This window comes from Ictidomys tridecemlineatus, chromosome 9 (assembly GCF_052094955.1).
Source record: "Ictidomys tridecemlineatus isolate mIctTri1 chromosome 9, mIctTri1.hap1, whole genome shotgun sequence".
NCBI lineage: Eukaryota > Metazoa > Chordata > Mammalia > Rodentia > Sciuridae > Ictidomys > Ictidomys tridecemlineatus.
Genome location: NC_135485.1, coordinates 146,319,635 through 146,337,740, shown reverse-complemented (window position 1 = coordinate 146,337,740; position 18,106 = coordinate 146,319,635). Strand labels below are relative to the sequence as shown.

General features: G+C 37.5%; 1 protein-coding gene across 1 annotated transcript in view; it reads left to right on the top strand.

The window, feature by feature from the left end:
- Bltp1 (bridge-like lipid transfer protein family member 1) overlaps positions 1 to 18,106 on the top strand; it is a 197,207-nt gene that overhangs the window by 102,327 nt on the left and 76,774 nt on the right. The window contains exons 38-47 of the mRNA XM_078022155.1: positions 401 to 552; positions 1,172 to 1,322; positions 1,488 to 1,640; positions 3,482 to 3,722; positions 4,884 to 5,026; positions 7,538 to 7,757; positions 8,180 to 8,338; positions 9,865 to 10,040; positions 13,347 to 13,522; positions 17,223 to 17,929. Of these exons, the coding sequence (XP_077878281.1) occupies positions 401 to 552; positions 1,172 to 1,322; positions 1,488 to 1,640; positions 3,482 to 3,722; positions 4,884 to 5,026; positions 7,538 to 7,757; positions 8,180 to 8,338; positions 9,865 to 10,040; positions 13,347 to 13,522; positions 17,223 to 17,929 (2,278 nt within the window). The remainder of the gene's footprint in view (positions 1 to 400; positions 553 to 1,171; positions 1,323 to 1,487; positions 1,641 to 3,481; positions 3,723 to 4,883; positions 5,027 to 7,537; positions 7,758 to 8,179; positions 8,339 to 9,864; positions 10,041 to 13,346; positions 13,523 to 17,222; positions 17,930 to 18,106) is intronic.

Sequence of the window (18,106 nt, the reverse complement as noted above, 5' to 3'; positions counted from 1 at the left end):
TTCTCTGAAGTATTCTTCAGCTTAATAAAAGTCACATGGTCTCTGGCAAGTCTTAAGACCCCTTTCATTAGCTGGCAAAAGTAGCGGTGAGTATCTATAAGCAAATACAAATGAATGAAGAATCGAAGAACTCAGTCGAAGCTCTTGAGTTCTTGTATTTCTGATTTACATTTTATAATGCAAGTGGTTTTTGCAATTGTGCTCCTTGGAGCTTTCAAGTTTCCATAGATATTTCTCAGGTTGAGGTTGAGCAAGATTCACATTGTCTGTTTCATGTAAGAATGCTATTTGTAGCATTGGATGAAAAGGTTTCCACACTGAAACGCCAGTAAACTTCTATGTTAGTATTTTTAAGGTATTAATTATACATTAACAAGTTTTGGCATTTTGTTTGGTATAGGATGAAGGTGTCGAATCTGATGATTTGAAGAAAGATCTGCCCCTGATGCCTCCACCTCCAGACTCGTGCAGCATGAAGCTGACCATTAAAGAGATCTGGTTTAGTTTTGCAGCTCCCACCAACGTGAGGTCTCTCACACACGCGTTTTCTAGGTACAGGTTTCAAGAATCTGTGGTCTGTTGGTGTTTCTTCTGTTTTTCAGTTAGCATGTAACTCTTCTTCACCTATTTTTTGAGTTGCTTTCCTGATGTAGCGAATTCAGAAAGTATTAGGGTTGCCCCTTTTTCTTCCTTTCTTCAGACTTTCTTTAAACATTATTCTCACCTTTTGCAACCCAGTTTTTTTCCTAGTGATTTAATTTTATTGTTGTTTGTCATCCTGACTTAGACTTTTGATCCTCTTTTCACCTCTGACAAGTGAAAGTATTTTTCCTTTCTTTTCTTTTTTTATTTGTTTTTTAAATGGATGCAGTGTCTTTATTTATTTATTTATTTATTTATTTATTTATTTATTGCAATGTCTTTATTTTACATTTATGTGGTGCTGAGGATCGAACTCAGTGCCTCAAGCATGCTAGGCCAGAACTCTACCGCTGAGCCACAACCCTAGCCCTTTTCCTTTCCTTTCTGTTATCCATTTTTCATAATTCATGAGTGGTCAGAAGGAAGAAAAGTAATTTTGCTTGAATAAAATATACAGTTAGTTGTTATGGGAGGTTGTTTGAAATATAAATTTTAACAGTTACCTGCAACCTTGTATTGCTTTTAAAAGGCAGCTGAACCTCTTAAGCACTGCAACTCCAGCTGTTGGTGCCTGGCTTGTTCCCATTGATCAACTCAAGTCGTCCTTAAACAAATTAGAAACTGAGGGAACCCTGAGAATCTGTGCTGTCATGGGATGCATAATGACAGAAGCCCTAGAGGTAAGTCTACCCATAACATCAGGTTATACATATGTCACTGAAAATAATGTCTCACTGTTAATCCTTGTTGGAAAATGTCAGATCTGAAGGTTCTAGTTACTAATTATCTCTTATTATAGAATCTTTCAAACATATCATTCTAAATCTGTGATTGCTTGATTTCAGAATAAAAGTGTACATTTTCCCCTAAGAAGCAAATACAACAGGCTTACGAAAGTTGCTCGTTTTCTCCAAGAAAATCCTTCCTGTTTGCTCTGCAATATCCTTCATCACTACCTGCACCAGGCAAATTACTCCATCATTGATGATGCTACCATGGTGAGCTCCTGAAACCAAATGTTAGCTTTAAAGAGGCTGCCATTCTTGATACAGACCACTGACCTGCAACAATGAGGTCAGTAAGTTTAGATGCATGTGGAAAGTCCAAAGGAGAAATCTGGGGAGAAATAGATTGATGGTCAACATTGTGGTCATATGGTTGATTTCAGGGAATTAACAACACAGCCATATTAGAAGAAGTTGTGGACGTGGATGAGATTGCTCCATGGAGTAAACTGAGTGAAAAGCTGGTTAAGGATGGAATCCCCCAAAATGCTGAAATTTAAAGGAATAATAGGAGAGTTGGATAGAACTACACAAAATGTGGAGGAAGGAGAGGCAGGAGAAGCAGGAAAGCTGTGTCTTAAAAGCTACAGGAATAGAGGTTTAAGCAAGAGAATGATCACCAGAATCAGATTTTACAGCAAGGTATACTGAAATAAGAACTAATAAGAACTAGTTAAGGATAAGAACATACAATTGTGCAAAATAAATATTATTCCTCTCTGCCTGTAGAAGAGCATACAGCATATCACAAGGTTTTAGAGCTTTGTGGATACGCCTTCCTTCTCCAGGCTCTTGGCAATAGAGCATACCCAAGCATATTCAGCCAAGCTAGAGACAGAGTTTTAGTATTATCAATGGCCAGGCAAGCCACTGGCCATGCAGGTCAAGAACCTCTACAAAGCAATGGATTTTTAATATGTGTAATATGAATTGTAATGCATTCTGCTGTCATATATAACAAATTAGAATAAAAAAATTAAAAAGACAAAAAAAAAAAAAAGATATTTAGACTGGCATAGCTCTTGTACTTCCTGACTGTGGAGGACTGAGAAGTCCCTAGTACACTTGCCCATCTAGTCATAGGTAGAGAAATTGGACCAGAGAGAGGATGGCAACATCTCTTATGGATGGGTGCTTCACCAGGTAGCTTCCCCTGTGAAGGAGAAGCACAGGATGGCCCTTGTCACTTGATTATAAAAATGAAGAGGCAGGCTTGTAGACCTGGTATTCCTTAGAAGTAAGTGGGCCGAGTTAGTAAATGGCTCCCCTTAATCGAATTGGCTATTTCTCCTACCAAAAGGAATTACTGGAAAGAAGAGTAAAGAATTAGATAGATGTTTTTTTTTTTAGATTAAGGTGCTAGTAGGAAAATAGCCAAAAATTTCATTCACAATCATCACCCTGTGGGGTAAAGTGGCACCTCATGTCTAGTGTCTTCTTTCACCTGCTGCTGCTGTATTGTTTTATGACAGAAATGTGCAGCGCTGTATTTAAAGACTGGCATCTGTTAGCTTTCTTTCTGTATAATGAAGTACCTGAGGTTGGGTGCTTAAGCAAGGAGATTTATTTAGCTTACGGTTCTGGAGGTTCAAGGACATCCCAAGTGTGTCTCTGGTGAGGACCCCTTAGTGGATTGCAAGATAGTGGGAGAGTGAGTGAGAGGGAGGGATCACATGGCAAGAAGCCAGAGATGGAAGGAGCCAGACTTAATTTTTTTAAACTACCCTATCTTGAGAATGAAGAATCTCTCCAGAAATGCATTAATGAATCCAAAGAGCAATACCTCAGTGGTCGCCACCAGGCTCCACCTCTTATAGATCCCGTCACCTGTCTACACTGCCACTCTGGGAACCAAGCTTCCAATACAGGAACCCTAGAGGGGTTCTACAGTCAACTTGAAATCTTGGGTAACTCTGGACAAGTTTCTTAACATCTAAGTTTTAGTTTCTTCCCCTCTAAATGAAGCTTTTGATATTTAAATGAACAAATGTATACAAAGCACTTGAAGGGCAACTTACTACTTTAGTTGACATTCGCCCATGTCATTGTTACAGAGTGATGGACTTCCTGCTTTGGTCACTTTAAAGAAAGGCTTGGTTGCACTGGCAAGGCAGTGGATGAAGTTTATTGTGGTGACACCAGCTTTTAAAGGAGTCAGCTTACACAGACCAGCTCAGCCCCTGAAACCTCATGCAACTGTGGACCATGAGCATGAAGACGGACTTGGGCTGGATAATGGGGGTGGTCTTCAGAGTGATACCAGTGCTGATGGAGCAGAGTTTGAATTTGATGCAGGTAATTTTGTAAGCCTCAGCTGCATATTTTCTTACCTGTAACAGGATATTTCTTACAGTCATCATTGTCTGATTTTATGCTCAGTCATGTGCATCTTCTATAAATAAAGCTAATATGCCACTTTACAAGGTATCAAGACCCTTTTGTTTTTCTCCTTTAGTTATCAATGAATTATTAATACAAGCATATCTTTTAGCTGGGTGGTACACACTTGGTAGTACAGTACTTGTAATGATTTTAATGATGATTTTAATAATTTGTGTCTCAGATTTGAAAATATTGTGGCCTAATTTAGAAGCATGGCTTTTTATTAATCCAAATACATGATGGTAATTTCAGAATCTTTTTGTGGACCTGATTTATATGTTAGTTTTATGAAATATAATAGCCTTCTCCTAATCTACCAGTGCAAAGATATCTTTGTGTAACAAAATGTTATGAGTGAAACCTGTAAATTTTCTTTTTAAAATAGTATTTGTTTATTTGGTTTTAAAGATGCCTTTGTCTTATTCCCATAAGTAAGTTTGGAGGCCTACACTGAATCTACAGATCTGTTAATACAGTGCTGTTTCATTCTTTGCCAAAAGTTAATTTTTATTATTATTATGACATGTAACATCAATGAAAATTTATTACAAATGTTTTGAAAAATATTAAAAGTCATGGGAAAGAAGAGTAGTCCTAAAATTTCACAACACTGATATGTTATATTTTATCTAGCTACATTAAAAATGTTTAGAAAGTGAATGTATTATAAGGAATAGGCTGGGTTTTATTTATTTTCCAATATTTCAAGTATGCTCAAAGTTGAAAGAGTCCTGCAGTGAATATCTTTTCTCATTACTGATAGGTGTCTGTTAGTCCATGACAGTCTGTATTTTCTTGAGCAGGATTGAACTGGTAATTGCTGTTTGTGTCATTTGCATGTCATATGTGAAAGATTGAATAACATACATACATTTATTTATTTATTTATTGCGACTGAGTGAGAGGATTGGGATTTGGGAATAAAGGAGAGAAAAGAGTAAATTTTACCAGATTCTATAATTAATTTGTCACATCATGAAAGTTGAGTGTGGTTATACAACCAGAACAATGAGGTTGATGTTTCAAGGAAGGTTGTAGTAATATCTGACTTGCCTCTTCCTTCACCCATTTCAGCCACAGTCAGTGAACACACAATGCTGCTAGAAGGAACAGCCCAGCGGCCACCTCCAGGTAGCTCTGGACCTGTAACGGGAGCTGAAATAATGAGAAAACTTTCCAAAACTCACACCCATAGTGACTCTGCATTAAAAATAAAGGTGTGTTATTGCTGTTGTTGGTTATTCAGACTTCAAGAGAAGACCTAAAATTTTGTTATTTCAAATTTAAATATTAGCTGCCCCCCCTAAATATTGAAATGATTCATTATGTTGAAATGAACTTGATTAGTAGCTTTTAGAAAAAAAAAATATATATATATATATATATATCCTAAAAGAAATATATATATATCTTCCTTCCTTTCTGTTCATTCATTCATTCATTCATTTATTTGGTACTGGGGATTGGACCCAGGAGCACTTTACCACTGAGTCATATTCCCAGCTCTATTTATTTTGAAACTGGATCTTGCTAAATTACTTAGGGCCTTTCTAAGTTGTTCATGCAACTGCAATCCTCCTGCCTCAGCCTCTGAGTGGTTGGGATTACAGGTGTGTGCTATCATGCCTGCCAGTATATATATTTCTTTGAAGACTGTATGGTCAGTAATTACTCTTGAATAAGATATGCTTTAACTTCAAGCCTTCATGCTCTCCTTTGACTTAATTAAATACAGTGTTCAATAAAGTTAAGTGTTGAAAATGTCATTGGTCTTGTAATATCAGTTTTAACAAGAAGCTCTTTAGGCAGTGAATGATCAGTATATGGTTTGGATTAGGGTTTTTATGACTTTGGCTGTGTGGCTTTGCTTTGAGAAGTTCTGAGGATGCTTAATAAGAGACAGCATGTAGCCAAATGGCTCGACATGCCCTGGTAACAACTGTGTTGGCTTGAATCCTGTTCTGTGCCTGATAAGCTCTTCATTGCATCCTGTGTCGGTTCCTCTTCTGCCCTATGGGTTCAGTGCTAACTCCTCTGTGAGAAGTAACTGAATTTAGACTTCAAAAGTGCCAAGAAGAGGATTGCCACTTAATAAGCTTGTGTTGTAGTAGGTCATTTTTTCTGCTCATTTGCTTTTCTGAATGCTGAAATCAATGGTTAATAATTTTGCTTTCTTTATTTAAAAGTCTACCTACATTTAGGGGACTGGGGTAGTATCTCAGTGGAAGAGCACTTGTCTAGCACATGTGAGGCACTTGGTTCGATCCCCAGCACTGTATAAGAATAAATAAATAAAATAAAGTTTTTTAAAAAGTCTACTTACTTCCATACACAGAATCCATAAAAGAAATAATTGATAGCCAACATTAAAATATAAAATTTCTATACAGAAAAAAATGTAAACAAAATAGACACATGGCAAAATACTTTTTTCCAAACATATAAAGAATTTGTCCTAATCACTAAGTAAAGGCCAAACACCGAAAAGAAAAAAAAATTGTTAAGGACATAAACAAGCAGGTCACAGAAAATGTATGTACACATGTGAAAATATATTCTCTTATAAATAAATATAAATTAAAATGAGATTTCCATTTTTTCCCTATCATATTGGAAGACTAAAACTTTTAATAGTATACATTGTAGGTTAAGATGTAAGAAAATGGACTCATGGTGTCAGAGTGTCAGATTATAAGTGCAGTGTGAAGAATTTGGGGAAAGAAGTCAGGGATTACAACTGACTATTCTCTTGTAAGTAATATTAGTAAATTTTTTTCTTTTGTGAGCTAGAAATTATTTCCAGCTTTAGAGAATGTGGGGATTAAATAAAATAATGCACAAAACATGCATTATTTTATTAGCATGTGTTTCATATGTTGCAAGTGCTCATCTCTGCCTGCATGGACACTCTTCCTCCCCTTTTCTCCATGTAAAACATACAGCCCTTTCTGCTTTCCCCAGAGGGTTAGGACTTCATAGGGTTTCACAGCACTGTGAGCCTTTGCCTCCACCTCCTGCTCCTATGAGAAGGTTCCTTCCAGGTAGGAGGAGTCTGTGATGACTTCAAATAAGAAGCTGTGGGAAGGTGGTGAAAGTAGATAGCTTTCCATTCATGAAGTTTCTGTGAGTTCCTAGACTTTGCTTTTGATGGTATCTATCTTGTTACAGATCATTTTCAGTAAATGTATTTTTTAGTTAGTTTTTGTGTAAGGGTGACTGTCCCTGGGTATTACTTTGCTGGTTCAGTAAATAAACAATGATGGAAGGAATTATATCAGGCCACTTTTTTCTTCTGGCCATAGAGATTTCTCCACCAGCACCTTACCCCTAACTTTCTGAAGCTCTGTTGCCCTGTCTCCTGCTCCCCAGGTCTTAACTAACATTTGATTTCCCACCATCCGTTCGACAGGCTGTGCTGTGGATTTTGAGTTGCTTCCTTTAGGAGGGAATTAATGATACATGGTTAAAATAAGGCAATATGCTTCACTATAATATCAACAATAAAAGTGGCCCTGTGTAATGTACTGTGGAACATTATTATTACCGCAGAACATTATTGTTATAGTACCTGCTCACAGGTATCTCCCATTTATCCTGTCCTGGTGGACACAGTCATTTTGGCATCAGTGTGCAAAATTGCTAGCAGTAATGGCAGAGGTCATGGTAGTTATAGTTCTCTGTAGTCATTTTTATATGCATGGGAAAGAATGCTTTGTTGCTCCTTCTAGGGCATTCATCCATATCATTCTCTGAGCTACACCAGTGGAGACACTGCCACGGATTCCCCAGTGCATGTTGGACGCACAGGGATGCCAGTAAAGGAGAGTCCGAGGAAGGAGAGCCTGCTCAGCTACCTGACCGGCAGCTTCCCCAGCTTGCACAACCTTCTGGAAGGCACCCCTCAGAGAAGCAGTGCAGCTGTGAAAAGTAGCTCCCTGACAAGAACAGGTGCCTCTCCTATATGTGGCCATTTCAACTTTACCTTTTATGGGGGAATTTTTAAAACACCTTTCTTAAAATATAATCTTTCATATAAATATTACACTTTATTTTTGAGAAAATACAAGACAATTGTGTTGTTCCTAAGTTTGGTTGGTTTATATTTTTAAATTGTAGTGCCATCTAAAGTCAACATGGGCATGTGATATGGGTTTTGGCCTGACCAACCAACGTAGACTGTCTACCCTGTTAAAGTAAAACTAAGCTGTTTATTAATGCCTTAGTAACAAAATGCCAACATCATGCAGGGAGAGTTTGAAAACATCTGGAAAGGAGGGCATTTTTAACCTTTGTGAAAATAATTATGTGAATCATACTTTCTGTCTCTATGTGCATAAGTAATTCTGTGCTCAGTAAGACCTTAATTTTAGGAAATTCAGTGGCCACCGACATGCTGTCTGAGCATCCCTTGCTGTCTGAGCCATCGTCTGTGAGTTTCTATAACTGGATGTCAAACGCTGTGGGTAACCGAGGTGGGGCAGTGCAAGAATCTCCTGTCACAAAATCAGGACACAACAGTCTTCCAACAGGTATTGGATTGTCATATTATTTGGTCTATATCTACTTATAGCAAAATCCTGTTTTTCAGAGGACAAAAAGTGTCAGACATTTAAGTACCATTTGGTTAAAATTACCCCTTTTAGAAATGCATTTGATAACAGAGTTAGCAGAAAGGATGGTGAGCAGTCACAGTTGCCCTGTGTGCTTGTAGAAAGGCAGCTACATCAGATGCGAGTTGTGTAGAATTTGAAGAGTTTAATATTTCCATTTAGTGTGGCGGTGTTGCTTTTTCAAAACAGAAAATGAAGCCATTGAAAAGAACGCAAAGTCTAGCATTATGTACCTACAATGTGGAAAATATTTTTGGATTACCCAGATCCCTCGGAGACACAATCATGCAGAGAGAGTTTGAAAACATCTGGAAAGGAAGACAATTTTAACCTTTGTGAAAATAATTATATGAATCATACTTTCTCTCCCTAAGTGCATAAGGGATCCAGATCCCTTTGAGACACAACTATTATTCCTACCATCTTTATAGTTAATGAATGTTTAGTGAAGTCTAAAGGAGTACTAGAAGAGTAAAGTAAGGTTCCTTTCCCCAAGGAGAGAGACAAAGGAGGGCCATTTATTTTAAAGAATATGTATATGTTGGAAGAAGACTGGCAGTCCATTACCCAAGGAAGTAATGGTAGCTATATCCAGAAATACATGAAGACCTACCTTTCCTTTTCTGTTTTTCCAAGTTTACTTAATATATTATTTTCTCATATAACATATACATACATATGTATACTGTGTGTGTGTGTGTGTGTGTGTGTGTGTGTGTGTGTGTGTGTAAAGAATAGCAAAGTAGTCTTTGATGCTGCTTAAGGAAGGCAGGTAAAAAAATCCATATACCAACTATTTGAATTCCAGGTAGATCTTCAAACACACAATATGAAAGAATGAAAACTGGTTGATGTGTACGACTTACTCAGCCCTTTTTCTGGCTGGCATGAACCTCCTTTAATCTGGAGCTAAGCTTGGTTCTGACTGAATGCGGGTTCTTAGCACTGGCCCTTGACTGAAGAAGGTGAAAGAGAGCTTGATGCTTCTATCTGGTGCTAGTTGCACACCATCCAGAGAGAATATAGTTTAAATTTCATGAGAACCAGGAAGGAACGCTTCCCCTCTGTCACGAGAGCTTTGCCTGCAGGTTAAATGATAAAGAGTATTCAGAGGAAAGAAAGCGTGCTATGTTATCTCCTTCTGCCCTAGAGACCCTAGCTTTTGCCCCGCTGTACTTGATTTGGCAGCCTGCTACTGCTTTAAAATTCTACATTTTGGACTGATAGGCCCTACTTTTGTATAAGGATGACTGTTATTTTCTGAAAATTTAATTTTCATTAATAAATCAATCATTTATGTAAAATAACCTGAAAGTACTAATGTTTTTTACTTAAATGGTTTGATAATGTCACTACAGTACTTTCAAAGAATCTAACTTGTTTTGCCCTTTTATGTTTTTATTCACAATAATTTACATTTTATTACTGAAATTTTATTCTGTTAGGTGTTGCACCCAATCTTCCTACAATACCCTCAGCCTCGGATTTCAACACTGTCTTGTCTAGTGACCAGAATACATTGGATGGGACACATTCTCAGCATAGCACTAGTCAGGATGATGTGGCAGGTGTAGAAGAAGCTAACCAAGGGTTTCCTGCTGTTCAGCTAGCTGATGCACAGGTGAGCCAGTCTGTTTTCTGTAATTATAATGATTCCTCCTTTGGCAATACTTAGCCACTGAAACCATAAAACATTGTGTACGTTGGAGTTCTAGTGAGAATTTGTATGCTCTCCCTGTTTGCTAAAAGCCTTCGTGCAAATAGGAGAAGCTTTAAAACAGTACATGGATTAATTGTGAATGCATTTAAGTATCTATAGTTGACCATTAGAGAAGAGAGCCTCATAGTAACATTTTTTGTTATTTTTAACAAATTGGCTGAATGACATCACTAGAAAGTTTAATCATTCCCATGGTCTTTGGTACAGTGTTAAGAGTAAGTTCACTTTACAGAGAGAACAGTTGGGAGATAGTGATCTTAGAACAGAGAAATAAAGTATACATTTAGAAATGTATACATGTAGAAATATAGTAGTAGCCATGTGTTAAATGGATGAATTAGAGTAACTAGAATTGAAAGGTGAGTTATTGAAATAGTTCACAACAGAGGTAATGAGACCCTGAGTTTCAATGCTTCTGGGTTTGAAAAGGTAAAGGAGAAATATGGAGATCTCCTTTAATCCATTAAAGTCCCATTTCCCAGTTTTGTGAATTTTTCAATGAAATTGACACAGGTGGATTAAGATAGGTTAGAAATTATAATGTAGAACTTACATATTATTAATATTAATGACATCATTAGTGAATATTGTTACTAATCATTTAGTTATTACTTCCCTCAAATGAGTAGAAAAAACCATAAATATCCAAAGTCACCATAAGTAGTATATGTGGGCTCAGTTGAAGTTTTCATAGGTGTGCCATAAATGGGACAGTAGATTAAATGGGGAGCATGAGGAGGAAAATCCGTTGGAACGTGCTTTTTAGTTGGACCAGAAGGCAGCGGGAGGTTGGGGCAAGAGCGCTGAGTACTGACTGGGAGGCATCATTTTGTCATGAGAAGGCTGGAACACATCCACATACCTAAGCAGCCAGGGGCAAGGATGCAGCAGACGGGCAAACGAGGTGTGGGGACCTGGAGCCAGGCGCAGAGACGAGAAGGGACCTTCCATCGGGATCTGGGGCAGGCAGTGAGGGCGGTGCGCAGCCTAGGAGTTGCTGCCACTGCTCTCCTCAGGCTCCTCCTGACTCCCATAGAACATTCTTGCTCACTGTTTTTCCTGAAGCTAAAAAACCCCGTCTAAGGGACAGGTGCCATTTATTCATAAGAACCAGGTCCACGCTTTCATTTATCTGAGGTTGGTCCCAGTGACAATATTATTTCCTCCTCAAAATTCAAGCCATCCTCCTAGCCATCTTTATCACCAGTTTATTCTCCCAGCTTGATCCTCCGTACTCACTAGGGGCTTTGGTTTCTGACTGAATTTGGTGTGTACATTATTAGCTTCAATGTTTCTCTCACAAAAGGAGTTCATTTATATATCGTTTATGTCAGCCATTTAAAAATTTTCATGACATTTACTTCTCTATAATATGAGTAGTTTTTAGGGACTTGCTAATTTTCTTCTTTAGAAAAGGGAGAGTAGGAAAAGGGTTTTTTTAAATTTTGTTGTGTGCAATAGATTCATTGTAGTATTAGTGTCCAGTATGTGGTTTTAGAGATACTGTTACATACAGGATTCTAAAATCCACCAAGAACATTAATATTAAATAGTACAGTAACATATTGTGTAAAGTGAACTCTTTGTGGAACACATATGGAGGTTCCTCCAAAATATTAGAAGTACCAGAGGCTCCATCAATATCTCACTACTGGTTTTAAATGCTGAGGAAATTAAATCAGTATGTCAGAGAGACATTGATGCTCCCATGTTCATTGTAGCACTATTTTCCAAGAAATGTAAACAACCTATGTGCCCATCCACAGAGGAATGGGTAAAGAAAATGTGGAAACTATACAGAATGGAATACTATTCCGCTAGGAAAATAAGAATAGATCCTGTCATTTTCAACAATGTGGATGGAGCCAGAGATCATTATGTTGTTAAGTGAAATAAGCCATGTACAGAAAGGCAAGTGCCATAGGATATCACTCATACATGGAATCTAAAAACATTGTTCTAATTGAAATTGAGAATAGAACTGGTGGCTTCCCGAGGCAGGAGAGGAGGAAGCTGAGGGGGTGGATGAGGAATGGTCAATTAACTGATACTAAGTTATATTTGCATAGGAAAAAGAAGTTCTGGTGTTTGGCTGCACAGTAAGCTGACTATAGATGATGATAATGTACAGTGTATATGTTTAATTTCTAGGAGATAAGATTTTGAATATTTTCACTAAAAAGAAATAAGGTTGGAGGTAGAGATAGATATGTTTACCCTGATTTGAACATTACATGATATATACATGTTTTGAAACATTGTATAGTACCCCATAAGTATGTAAAGTTTTTATGTATCAGTTAAAAAATTTTAAAAATGGGTGAGATGATTTAGACATGTGTGAAGTCTGCACTGAATGGGTAAAAGACCTCACCAGTGCTCCCTGGCAGATGGCAAATAGTGCTGAAGATCTAGTTGCAGGTTTGGGTTGAGTTAAAGCGCCAGTGAAAGATGTCATTTTGCTTAGATGCACAGCTATGGGGATAGGTATGATGGACAGCAGAGGCAGGAAGAAAAAACTAGGTGAAGAGATGTAGTCAAGGAAGTTGCTGAAATGCAGTTTAAGTCAAGTTTATGGGGACAAAGAAGTCACATACCTAAGGTAACTAACTGTGGGTCCGGTTTTCTGTGTGGCTGATGAAGTCATTCAGAATGATAAATTGAGATGGCAAAGAAAAAGAATTCAGTCAGAAACCAACCCCCTAGTGAGTGCAGAGGATTAGCCTGGAGCATAAATTGATGATTAATATTAAGAAAGATGGAGGATGATTTCAGCTTTGTAGAGGGAATAATTTTCCATTAGGATTGATGTAGGACAATTGAAAATGTAGATTTGGGTCTCATTGAATAAATGTACCTGTCAATTTAGATAGGATTTTTAAGCATCAGGGAAAGACCACTGTGGGAGAGCATACTATGAGAGTCAGGAGGTGGCTGAGCAAAGCAGAGTACAGCACCTGAGTGGAGTTGTGGGAGGAGGAAAAGAACCATGCAGCAGGGTCAGTAGTTAGAGATTATAGTGCCGTCCTGCTGGACACCTACAGTTGCTTCTGCCGGATAACCTGTTAGTGACTGGGAAACTTAGTTAACTAGAGATTTAACCAGAGTAATGCAGTTCCGTAAACATGATTACAATGTAAAGGAAGGACTGTTAGAAACAAGTGTTAGATGACTATTACAACCAAGCAAGTGTTCGTTGTCTTTCAGGTCGTTTTTAAACCTCTTCTGAGTCATACAGGCATCCAGTCACAGGACACAGTGCCACTCTGCTACCGAATGTACTTTGGAGAACACCTTTCATTTTCAGGGACTTTGGACTGCCTCAGAGCAGATATTGTGGATTCAGATACAGCAAAAGAGAGAAAAGGCAAAAGAGCAAGAAGGTATCTTTTTGCATTTTGTTGTATAATTTTGTGTAAGAATTGTACCTCCTGTTTGTCTTTTAACTTTGCTTTCTTCTAATCCTAGTGACAAAACGATTCTAGTATCTTATTTAGAAGATAATTCCTGTTTAATAAAGTAGGCACATTTTAAATGAATTAACTTGTTCATTATGTTAACTTATTAAAGCATTTTAATACCATGATGGCACACATACGAGGGTTGTCTGAAGTGCATTTCTTGATACAAGCATTCAGTGTTACCTACTTGGCCTGCAGCAGTGGGGTATCTGTGGCCTTATGGATTGCAGTTTCGCATCTGTTTAGGATTCTTCACTTGCTGTCTGAGTTGACTTGCAGCAGGTGGTGTTTTGAATTAGGAGCAGCATGGAGACCTCACTGAGAGTGCAGCCATCAGAAACTGAGCCAGAGCCCGAGTAACCTGGTGGGAGACAAGCCGTCTTGTGCTGCCATCTGTATTCTTAAACATTGACAGTCTCTTAAGTGCTTCACAGGCAGTGGGACACCCACAACAGGACCTAACTGATCTTGGACCTTTCATGAGTAAGAATAGTGGGGTGGGGTATGGTCGCAGGTAGCATTTGTGACTAAAAGTTTATGCAACCTTCAGTTAATCCTATTCATGTGTTTGCAAGGTGGTAGATTAGAAGTAAAGAGCACTTTTATTCAATATATAGCTATGTAAAATACATTTTTCACTTGAAATATTCTTTTGAATACTTTTTATAACTTAACAAAATTAGATTTTATAAAATTTCACAGAGTGATATAGAGAAAATTGTGGATTTCTTAAATTTTGTTTCAGGTCAGAATATCTGAGGATTTCTAATATCACAGGAACACCAAAATTGCCTTGTCTTTTCTATTAAATACAGGACTCCTTGCCGTTCACAGTAGAGTGGTACCATGATAGTAGCCACAAAAGCTGAGACTGATTTTAATTAATGGGAACGAAGTTGCTTTTAAGATGTTGAAATGTTTGTTAAAACATTAGAAGTTTTATGTTAATTTCACATGTATAGAAAAATGAAAAAAAAACCCACTTAATATATTGTAATATAAAACACCAGAAATGTTTCTTTGTAAAACCTCTCAAAGGGTATTTTGCACAGTTCTTTCCTTCTCTCTGTACAGCGTAGAATACTGAATGAGCATCTTCTCTGTGCCTTGGAGAAATGTCGTACTCCTTTATAAGCAAGGGTCAGTTGGTTCCAACCCTTTGTCTTCAGTGTCAGGAACTGTGTCTTGAGTAGTGTCAGCAGTGCTTCCTCTGGATGTCTTCTTACTTCCCGCTTTCCTCTGTAGGTCAGTGCGTTTACCTTGCCACTTCCTCTGGCTACACACCTAGTTTTTCCCCAGAGTGAATGAATCAGCATTCCTATGGTCCTATGGTCCTATGTCTTTTCCCACCCCATTTATACTGAGTTGAATTTCTCCACCAGTATTACCAGTGTCTTTGTTTAATTTTCATCTTTGTTATCCAGCTTCTTCTGATTACTTATCTTGGTAAAATATCCTGTGGATTTATCACTGGGAAACCAGGGGCAACACAGCTAACTGCTGTGTATAGACTGAAAGCAAATGTGCATTGGCCAATCACTGACAGACTGAGGGAGTGATAGTGATAAATGTCTGTTGTTGTATAGTGAAGACCTAGTAGCAAGCCTGTCCTCAGAGTAAATACCATACTGATTGAAGTTTATTCAAATTTGAACCTAGACAGCAAAACATTAATACCTATGTGTACTCCCTGTTTAGGGTTGAAAGATCTGAGCTAAACTTGTATTTCTATTTGCAATAGCTGGCTTTCACAAAATTAAATATATTTGTATGTGCATGTATCTGTTCATGCACACATACATTATATACATGTCCATGTATGTGGATCACATGCAGGTGCTATGGAATCTATACATAATTAGACAGATGTGGATTACATATACATGCAATTAGATTCTAGTCACAGCCTTCTTCTTTTCAGGTCAGAGTATCTGAGGATTTTCTAATGTCACAGGAACACTGAAATCCTCCCCATCCTTTCTATGAAGTGCATGTCATACTGGTGGAGATTAGACCTTCCTCTAACTACATTTCCCTTTTATGTTCCCAGAGAGATTCTATGCTCTCTGAACTGAATTACCTTTGGTCTAGTTGAATTTAACATTCCTTTTAATTTTTCTGCTATCATCTCAGTTCTGAATGTTGTACACTCTCACAACAAACTCGATATTGGCTTTTATTTCTCAGATCTTCTATAATTCCATCTGAAACTCTTATTACTTATTTGGAGACCTTAAGTGCACTGTCCTTTTCCCGTCATTAATTTAAGTCTCACCTGGTTTTGTTTTTGGAAGCACATTGTTCATTGTGCAAATTTTTGTACATTACTTTTGGGTCCTAATTTCTTGTGAAACACATATAACACTCCCACAAGGCTGTACAGCCAGGGCAGTTATTAAACATTTAGCATAGAGTCTGGAATGTAATAGATTCTCATAAATGCCTTCTTATCCCTGCTGTCTCCAGTCAAAGTAGTTTCACATACTAAGGATTAAAACATATTTTTGCATTTTAATTGTGTGTGTTTTTTTATGCTGAGCCCATGCCAGCTCTTTGTCTCCAAGTGTTCAGTCATACTCTCAGTTGTTTGGCTTTTTTCTCCTTTTAAACTTGAGTTTCCTGGCTTTAGGATTTTCTTGCCACTGTTAAAAACTTGTTTTAGATTCTTACTTTGCAGTTCTGATTCTCATTATCAGAGTTTTCCTTTTCTTACCACATAGTCAGCATTGAATGTGGGCTTCCTCTAAGGTTGTGCAACTTCATGAATTACCCTAGGATGCAGCACTTTTCTTATTAAGTAAGCAATACTAGTGTTCATTAAGGAAATGCCATTTTAAAATTGTAAATTCTTTAATTGGGAACGTTTTCAAAGCAGATTTTGTTTTTTGTTATTGTTTGTTTTGGTAACTGAAAAGGTTGATGTTTAATTTGACCTTTGTGACTGTACAGTCGGAATACACATGAAAAGGAGTGGGAAAATAACCTTTTTAAAAGTTTTGGTATTTGAGATTGTTATTGGTAGTTGTTTTATGGAAATTTGAGATTCGGGGGGTTTAAATTAAAATTGAGCTTCATATTCTTATACAAAAATCTTTAATTAGGATTTTCCAAAATAATTTTTGAACAAGATTTTGAATATTTTTCATGTATATTTCTTATTTTCGTTTCAGTTGCTTTTCCTCTCCACGTAAAACTTGGTAAAGCATGCCATGGGGGTTTCCTTTCTAATGGCAAATAAAATTCCATTAAATATGAAGAAATTAAATATGTAGTTTAGTACAGAGAGGGTGGAGAGGTTAAGGGATATGTTCTAATTGATCTGTAATTATAGAACCATCATTTCTACCATTGAATGGCAGGAAAGAATTGTTTTATCGATTCATTGAAATCATTTCTTAGTGTAGGAAGACTGACTTTGACTTAGTAGTTATAGAGTAAAATCCATAGGGAAGACTGTCTAGTGAAAAAAACAGTAATCTTGTTGGCTGTCTTGCTTAAAATTATTTATGTGGCTTATGCCATATTTCACCTTGGAGATTAGTCTGCTTACAAATTTATAAAGATGTGTAGTTCTAGAAAAAGAAGTAAAGCCTTGTCCTTTTTTTTTTTTTTGAACTCTTAGGCAAGGGCACGTGAATCTTCCTCCGCTGGAGTTCAAGCCAGCACTAATGTTGGAAACGTTTAGCATCAGTGCTGTGGTAATGGAGAAGTCTGTATGCACACCTCAGAACTCCACCAATGCCCTTTCCTTCCACGATCTTAACAAGCGTTATTATAATACCTTCCACTGCAACTTCACTATTTCCTGTCAGTCAATTAGCCAGCATGTAGATATGGCTTTGGTTCGTCTCATTCACCAGTTTAGTACAATGATAGATGATATCAAAGCAACTCAGACTGACATTAAACTTAGCAGATACACAGCCGGATCAGCTTCCCCAACACCCACTTTCAAAACCAGAAAGCATCGAGATTTTCGTTCTTCTGACTTCAGCCGCAGTTCTAGAGGAAGTCTTAATGGTGGCAGTAGAGTAAATAATGCAAAGAACAAACGGACCAACAATGAGAATAACAAAAAGGAATCCCGGAACAAAAATTCATTAGGCAGATCTGAAAGAAGAACTTCAAAAGTGTCTAGGAAAGGTTCAAAAGATGTGGTGGACCACATGACTATTCATATGGATGACTCTGATTCAATCACAGTGTCAGAACAAAGTGAGCCTTCGGCTGAGTGCTGGCAGAACATGTATAAGCTGCTTAACTTCTATTCACTCATCTCTGATCCAACAGGAATATTAGAAAAATCTTCAGAAACATTTGGACCTGCAGGTAACAGAAATTTTAGTGATTTAAAATTATCTGTTTATAGAATAGCAGTAATAAAAAAAATATCGAGTTGTTCATCCTGAAAAATGGTTTGGATGGATAATTGAAATGTAGAGAAATTTGACACTGGGGCTGGGAATGTGGCTCAAGGCCTAGCGCGCTCGCCTGGCATGCTTGCAG